Below are 8,912 nucleotides of genomic sequence, written 5' to 3' on the forward strand. Positions count from 1 at the left end.
ACCACTTGACACTGGACAAAGGCTGCCTCCTCCCAGGGCAGAGCTATGTCCTTAAAATTGTCATCCTCTTATTCTACCAGGCTGACTCAAAGTCTGGAAACCCTTAATGTTCAAACTGTAGACTTAGAAAAAAGACTAGATTTTGTACAAAGCCTGGATGGTTGACCCCATAAACACTAGCACTCTTTAAAATGGTAGAAATGTTTACAGAGAGTCTCACGGATTCCAGTGAGAACACAAAGGTGATGTACTGAAGGTTGAGGTTGCTTAGGAAGAGTATCATTCTTAATCTGTTAACGTGGTGATGCATGTATACAGATGACTTTTGCAGTGGGTATATTTTCCTGGGTAGGAGATGTCATACAGGAGGTTAATTCTATCACCTAACTTTCCCCTTTCTTCAGCTTCTGTTAGGTGGCTTGAGGCAAGAGCAGTGATTCACAGCAGCAGGCAGTTACTTCACATTTTTCCATAGTAATTTGTGTTTTCTATGTCAGGGAGTTTTACTTTCCCCCAGACATAACATGAGTTGCTTGTGGCCTCAGTGCCTGTTCTTCAGAGTAAAAAGATCACTTTTAACAGTCACCTTGTGCATGAACTGAATCTCCTTGTCCCTCAACCCCAGTGTACACTGCAGTCATTCCAGATGCGGATTCTTGCTAGATATTCTGCAAGGATAAGAGTAAGGGGGGGGGGGGAGGAGTCCTAGTGGGAGCATGAAGAGTTCTTGCCCACCACTAGCAATAGATCTGAGTTATCGTCAGGCTAACACAACAAAAATTGGTTTTAAGCTTACGAGCCTCTGACAGTGGTAGTGCAAGTGGGCTTCTGGTTTATAGCCATGGTATCTTAATGTGAAAATGGCTAAGGGAGAGTTGTTTGGACCTGCCTGTTTCACTCTTACCAGTGATAAGATAAAAATACCATTTTAAAATTGACACCACTTGAGTCAGAAAAATCAGCTCAACTTTTGCAGGTGTAGCCTAGGAAAAGGAGGCTTACTGGAAAGGAGTTTTGTGGCTTTAAAACTATGTCCCATCAGAAGTATTCTGTTGAGTGATGCTGTTTGTATTCAGTGGTTGTCTTGGAAAAATAAAGTGGGTATTCATGCTGGGTTGTAAAACACGGAAGAGAAGCATGCCAATGCACTCTTCATTCAGGCTCTGAGAATATTCCACAACCAAGGGAAATTATCTTTGATGGTTCTGCAGTACGTGAGTTCCTGATCTGGAAGCATTGCCATCTAGAGGGATTAGAAAGCACCTACTCGACCTCTTTGATCCCTGTTTGTGACATGATCTGCATGAGGAACTATTGCAGTTACATGCCTTTAAATTCTGCAAGTGTGGAATTTAATAGCTTTTTGAAGAGAGGAATGTATCGTACTTGATGAACATATTTCATGACCTTTGGATCTGAAGTAAAAACATCCTGTACATCTCATAATATCACAGGAGACCCCAGACCTCTGAAATAGCTTGGTTTTTCTGTTCTAAGTTAGAATACTTCTTTACAGAATACAAAAAGTTTGTTCAAAACTTTTGGGTATGTAAACCAGAACTTATTCCCTGTTTACTAGGAGCAAACAGGCCAGAGGAACAAATGCTCAGTGTGATGAACGGTGTATTAAGCAAGAGGAAAAATCAAATGAGAGTAGACAAGTATTAGGGTTGTTCTTCGGTGTAACTTTGCCATAAGCTAATTTGAAACACTGAGACCTACTGAGAATTCTCCAGTTTAACAAATAGATTTGGTAGTTTTGGAGTATGAAGCTGGCAGTTGGGAAGTGAGCATGGTGTTTTTAATAAAGTGCAATTTTTGTCTTTTATGTGACCATTTCATGACCTTAAAAAAATCAGAAATATCTGTGCTTTGATTTTTTGAAATATGGCGAATGTAATTACAGGGCCCTTGTCTATTGTATTTTTTTCTTGTATGTGTGATGAAAGAACTATACTTGCTCAAACAACAGGGGAGTAATTATACTTCCCTCTATTTGCAAAACCCTTAACACTGTAATGGGTGCTGCTACAATGTGGACTTAGTGGCAATTTGGCCTTAGTAACTTAGTGAGGAAATGATTGTGTAGTTCACAGCCATTTTACTGAGATGATCTTAATAATCAAACACAGTTCAAAGGTTTGTTTGGTATTTTTGTTTATTTGCTGCATTTATTCTGTCACTGTTTAATACCCTTCAGTAGCTTAATGGCTAAATTTATACAAAAACTGCTACAAAAACCTCTTTCTTTAAGAAGAAGGTATTTCCCAAATTGCATTTGCTACTGTTTCTGTTCGTTACACACATACACACGAGCTTGAAAGAAACCCCCTGAACCTGAAGCATCCCAAGTTCTGCCAAAGTTCACATAATGGTTTGGATAAAAAGTGTTGTGGCTCAGATCCACTTGGAATTTTTCTCCATTGTTGGCTTCTGGGTTGCTGCTTTAAATCTGAAAAGCAATTCTGTAATTACTTGGTGCAGAAGCATTCATGAGAACAATAGGAATAAACAACATTATTATTATTATTATTATTATTATTATTATTATTATGCTGGTATTTTTTTTATGCAGGTCTCTTCCTATTTAATATAACTTAAGAATTATTCATCTTTCCAGTTGTTCTATGAGTATCTTTTGCACTTCTGGGTTGGTTTCTCAATCTGTAAAGCCAATCGTGCTGATTACATACTGCTCACTGCTTCATTACAGTGTGAAGTGTCATCCTAAATAAATAAAATGTCATTGCTGTGGTTTCTGGGATCTTGTAGAGCAGTGTATACTAACAAAAAAAAAAAAGCGAAGATCAACTATTTACTTTTATCCAGAGATTTCTTTAGAGGGCAAAATCTTCCTTCTTTTAAGCAAAATTTGGGAATTTTTTCCAAGAAATCCGTTGCTCAAACTTTTAAAGAAAAATACTGCTTATCCATATTACTGGTAATACCCAATAACAGGAAAACTTAGGACAAGAGTTAACTGAGGAATGGTAAGTATTTTTTCTTGAAATATTTTTTTTGCTATGCTTATAATTAAGCATAAAAACAAATACATTGATCAACAGGGAGAATGACAACAGGATCTCTTGCTTGTTTCTGTCAGCCTCCTTTACTTCAGGGGATCTCTGAGGTTGAAATGAAATTACCAGGTTTTCTTTCTGTGATTTAGATTGCTTTCTGTGGAAATGCATAAAATTAATGATCTGTGGAAGAGGTGTTCAGGCTTTTGCTCACTTTATAAAACTGCAAATACAGGTATTGGTGGAAAAATAGTTTACAAGCCTGTGTTTTCCATCTCTGCCCTTCCAATATTCTCTTATTTTTGTAATCTGAACCAACATAAGGGAAGGCTGTGAGAACAGTTATTGCTGCTTCTAGGAGGGGCTGTCCTATGCCCCTTTGCTCCAAATGGCTTCTGTCCCATGCTTCTGATACAGTCATGGAGACGGTGGCAAGCCTTGCTTTTCTGGCATAGACCTCTCTCCAACTGAATTTTGCCATGCAACTTTCCATTTTAGGTTACTGCCAACTTTGCTGGTGCATAGTGTCATCTTTGCCCATAATATACACAAAAATAGTTGTTACAAACTGTAAATTAAAGCCACTGTCTTCCAAAAAGGAAATAAAAAGCAATCCTAAGCTAATCTCTTCTTAGTTTACATCCCAACAATGTTCTACACTCTTATCTTGCAGTGTAACAAAAGAATTTTCTCTACAGTTCGCTCCAGCTTAGCTTGCCCACAGTCAAAGGTTTGGCCTCACTTAATGCTGTGCCACTGTCCTAGTGCTGTGTAAAAGTGCTCCAAGCTGGGGCTTGAAATCCAGATCCCTCTGAGCGCCGAGGACATTCAGCTCAGCCCGAATCCAAGCTGGGTCTGTAGGTATGATGGACAGGCCTACTAAGCCAAACAGAGTGTAAACTCAACACTTTTCCCTGTGGTCCATCTCTAAATTTTGAGATTTATATTTCCTGTGGAATCTTTTTTGGTTGAAGCTTTTAATTATGAAAGCCTTGTGGTCAGAAGACATGGAGCGTTCTTGCACATGAAAAACTTAATCTGAGAGAAGTTTTTTCCATGATTTTTGCAATTAGAAGACATTGCCACAGCATTGCAATTAGAGAATACCTTGATGCAGACATAGTAAGAAAAAAAGATTTGCTATTTGACCATCCCTTTCTAACAGCGCTGCAGTGAATGCTGGTGCCAGGTTCTGCACAGGTAAGTTTCAGAAGAAGTGTTTTTCTTTTGAACAAAAAGAGTGAGAAAGACACAGTGGGACAGCCTCTGCTGTCTCAGGAAACATCCTGGGTGGGATATACAGCCACCTGAAACTAAGGCGGCGATTGCCTGATCAGGGCAACGAGGGGAGCCTACCAGGTGATGCACACCAACAATCTGGGGAGGGAGAGGGGAGGAAGGGAGGCTTTTAAGTCTAGGGATAGTGCTTGATGCATGCTTGCGATGTAAAAAGTTATTGCTGTTAGCGTAAACTCTGAATAATTTGTTTTCTTTCTATCTGTCTTCTCTCTCTTCTGGACTTGGCCGGGCCATGTACAAATCCCAATCATTCAACAGTACTGGAGAGTAGATAGTATTTACCTCAATAATGGTAGTTTCTTTTCGATTCTTTTTAACCCTCAATTCAGATGATGGTTCGAAGCCAACGCCTACCATGGAAACTCAGCCTATTTTCGATGGAGAAGGTAAGAGCAACCCCTAAAAAAACCAATAATAACAAAAAAGCTACTTCCCTCTCTCTATTCCCTAGGGTTTATGGCTCAAACGCTTTCTTTATCCTGCAAAGCAGAAAAGCCAGTGAATCTCATAAGTTATCCAAATTTCACAGTGCCCTTGGGACCTCAGGCATTTTCCCTAATCCTTTTATATCCTCCCCTCTTTCCTGGAATCCAACAATAACACCAGTTGACCAGATTCCTGGGGTAACCTTGGAGGAAAAGGTGTCACGGCGAAAAAAATGTGCATTGAGTCAGAAATGGCAACTTTCTTTAGACTGTCCTTACCCTCTCACTCTCTCCACCCTTGTGATACCAATTCTGGGAATTTCATAAACTCTGCAACGCCTTACAGCTTCACGAAAGGGAGGATAGTGCTAAACCACAGCTTGTGAATGTTGACTTGAAAAAAAATTGCTGGGTGGTTTCTTTATTTAGCAATTACTTTCATTGACACACATACTATTTAAGCAAATGAAGGCAGTGTCCTGGGCCTTCTTAACTCATGACCAACCAAAGCAGTTTCCTTCTCAATTGGGCTAATCTTGCGATTGTATTATTTTGGAGAGGGAATATTGGACTTTCATCCATTGGAAGCCTTGAAACAAGGATGAAATTGTTGTCATCACAGAGGGTTTTAGCCTTTTACAGGTAAACATAAATACCAGTGAGGATAGTGGTCCTTGGGTAGTGAATGGGCCTATAATCAACTGTTTAGATCTTGTGTATTGCCTAGAAGTGGTGCATGTTTTCTATGGCTTTAAACCCACAACCATTATAGTCAAGCTGTAGGCTGAAGTCCGAATCACTCTGACCCAGCTGAAACTGTGGACCTTAAGGCAGTGAGGGAAAGCCTATGCATTTTCATACTGAACTTCTGTACTTGACACAGGTTTTTTTTAAACTGGATTAAAGGCAGAAATGGAGACTACTGAGCAAGGAGTAGGTGGTGCTGATGATACCTCCTGCCTTCTTGTAAAAACAGGTGATAGGGTGGGGGTTTTCTGTTGCTAAAATAAGCTTATTTAATGGCAAGATGCTGTAGTCCTGTCACTTCCATTTAGTGATCATAGGTTTGTAAGAATCTGCTTGTGAACTTTAAGAAACAAAGCCAAGCCCTCAGAGCAAAAAGCATTCTCGAATAAAGAGAGGAGACTGAAGCCATGCTGACTATCTCTTGTTTATATCAAAAGAAAGTTCCTCCTGGCAGCAAGCTGATGTTGTATTAAATTGCTGTTTGTAATCACAGCATGCTTGTGGCCTTTAAGTTTTCCCCTGAGAGGGTGCCCATAGATATTCAAAGGAAAGAATGCACTAGTAAATACAGTAAGCATAAGAAAATCCATTCTGGGTCTGACCAAAAGTTTGTATATCCACCACCTTTGAGCGTTCGGTCTCCAACAGTGGCTTAAAGTGGGTATGTCAGGAATGGTGTAAGAAGCATTTAGCCTGGAGAAGACCTAAAGGTGCAGACTTAATAGCAGCTTTCCAATACCTACAGGGAGGTTTATCAAGAAGATGGAGCCAGGCTTCTTATAGTAATGCATAATGAGATACAACAGTCATAAACTGAAACAAAATGTTTCCCCACCTGGAGTACTGTGTCCAGTTCTGGGCTCCCCAGTTAAAGAAAGTTGAGGAACTCCTAGAGAGAGTCCAGAGGAGGGCAGCAAAGATGATTAGGGGACTGAAGCATCTTCCCTATGATGAAAGGCTGAGAGAGTTGGGCTTGTTTAGCCTGAAGAAGAGAAGACTGAGAGGGGATCTCATCAACATGTACAAATATCTCAAGGGTAGATGTCATGAGGACGGAGCCAGACTCTTCTCAGTGGTGCCCAGTGACAGGACAAGGGGCAATGGGCACAAACTGAAACATAAGAGGTTTCAGTTGAATATGTGGGAGAACTTCTTTACTTTGAGGGTGACAGAGCACTGGAACAGGCTGCCCAGGGGGGTTGTGGAGTCTCCTTCTCTGGAGATATTCAAAGCCTGCCTGGATGATGCCCTGTGCAACCTGCTCTGGGTGAGCCTGCTTTAGCAGGAGGGTTGGACTGGATGATCTCCCAAGGTCCCCTCCAACCCTTGCCATTCTGTAATTCTGTGTAATGTTTGGACTGGATATAAGGAGAAACTTAGTCACCATGAGGACAACGAGGTAGTGGAACAGATTGCCCAGAGAAAATACATTCTGTCCTTCCTTTCTGAGCCAGTTGGATAAAACTGTGAGCAACCTGGTCTGTTCTTATAGCTGACCCTGTCTGGAGCAGAAGGTTGATCTAGATACTTCAGGATGTCATCCTGAACAATCTCTTGATTCTATCTGAGAAAACGCATCATGATACTTCACTAGAATACTCTCCTGGTGCCTTAGGTCTTCCTGAGGAATGGCTTGTACTTGGTGTCTGACAAATGTCAGATGACAGAAAAGGGCAAAACATGTATCCATTCACCTGTTAGGTCTGGACTCTTCATAGATGTTCAAAAGAGTTAAAAGTCCAAATCCCATTCAATTTCAGTGGGTTTGAGATCTTCTGGGCTCCTGAAAACCTGTGTTTTCAAAGTCAGGCAACCAGTGTGGAGCTGATAGCAACATGAATGGACAATAAAAACGTGGAATTTTTTTCAAAGGGCATTAAATATTCAGCTGCCCCTAAAATGTGTGATACCTGTTGGACCTCAGCATCTCCAAGATGAAGGTTCACCTTTCTCATGTTTTCACCTAGAGTAGAGGATAATGGCAATTCAAATTTCAGGCATAAGTTCCCCTCCCACTCCCTACCATCCTCCCTGAGGGTATAACAGAGCAGTGCCAGGGATAATGTAGATCAGATAACTTAAACTCTCCTGTCCAAGGTTTGAATCATAAAGCAACCATCTCTTTAAAAATTATTTCACTTCATTACAATTTAGATCTCGGTGATGTTTATAGTGAATCTCTCTGAGGACAAGGCTCTCCTCTGCAGAAGAGTATTTTATTAACTGTCTTTGCTATAGTTTTAAATCAAAGGTTTTATTTCCTCCTGCACTTCTAGGCTCTGTTTTCTTTGCATCCACCCTCTATTTAGTTTCAATGTACAAGTTGTATTCATTTCCTAAAGAATACCTTCTTTAAACATCTTCTCTTTTTCTTAAACTTCACCTCTTAACACAGAGGGAATCTACTCTTTCCATAGATCTGTTGTTCAGAGGAGTCTATGCTGCTTACCTATATTCCAAAAAATGTTCCAGGTTAACTGGATGGAAAATACATTTTTACGGTAGATCCCAAAGGATTAATTTCCTTTTCTTTTCCTTTCTCCTCTTTTCCCACAGCTCCTTTTTCTGCACCTTGCAGCCTTACTTCAAGATATGCACCACTGTGTCTCTAAAGGCCCTGACCCTTTCTTTGTCATCTATTGACTTTAGTTGTCCCTCCTTTTTCAGCTGTAGACATACTCAGTCCATACAGTGCAGAGTGTGAGCTAAATTTCGTCCCAGATTTAGGAGTTTGGATCCAGCACTTTGGTGTGTGGGCTTTTTCTACTTTTGTGCTTCTCCCCTTCCTACCCCTCTCACCCGATGTTTAATTTGATGTAGTTCTCCCTCAGAAAGGCCCAAAGTATCTAAGTATATGTATTTGTAGGAGCACATCATGACTGAATGATGATAACATAGTGTAGTAAAACCTGCAGATAAGGTAACCCTTGTTAATCAAATGTTTACCACTGCTGGAATATCAGTGTTCAACATACATTTCCATGTGAAAAAATGCCCTGAACATGATTACAGTAATGCCTACAATCAATGTAGCTGAAAATATTTAGGAAGGAAAAATTCCCTTTCATTTTTCCTTCGTGCTCTTATAATGTATAATCAGTTTCTCTAGTAGTCAGCGAGCTTCTCCCTTGCTGAGCAGATCCATGTAAATGTCAACAAGGGAGCAGGAAAACTCTTGTAAAAACTTCTTAGAGGAACTGAAGACAAACTCTAGGATCAAATGTTTAAAGCATGCTCTTGTGGAAACTGAAATTTTTTCAGAAAATATCGGTTCTGAAAATGTCACTTCAGGAGCTTTAGCACATGGCACAGAGTACTGCTTTGCTCAGTTCTAATCAAATGCTGATACGGTGCCATTTCTGTGGCTTAGGGCAGGTTCTGCTGTGTTTTGAAGTTGATTGTAACACCTCAGAGGAGCAGC

General features: G+C 40.3%; 1 protein-coding gene across 1 annotated transcript in view; it reads left to right on the top strand.

The window, feature by feature from the left end:
- Positions 1-8,912, top strand: part of SMOC1 (SPARC related modular calcium binding 1) — an 85,217-nt gene that overhangs the window by 35,813 nt on the left and 40,492 nt on the right. Inside the window, exon 6 of the mRNA XM_035889796.1 lies at positions 4,649-4,705. Coding sequence (XP_035745689.1) covers positions 4,649-4,705 — 57 coding nt within the window. The remainder of the gene's footprint in view (positions 1-4,648; positions 4,706-8,912) is intronic.

This window comes from Egretta garzetta, unplaced genomic scaffold (genome assembly GCF_000687185.1).
Source record: "Egretta garzetta isolate BGI_Z169 unplaced genomic scaffold, ASM68718v1 scaffold2, whole genome shotgun sequence".
NCBI lineage: Eukaryota > Metazoa > Chordata > Aves > Pelecaniformes > Ardeidae > Egretta > Egretta garzetta.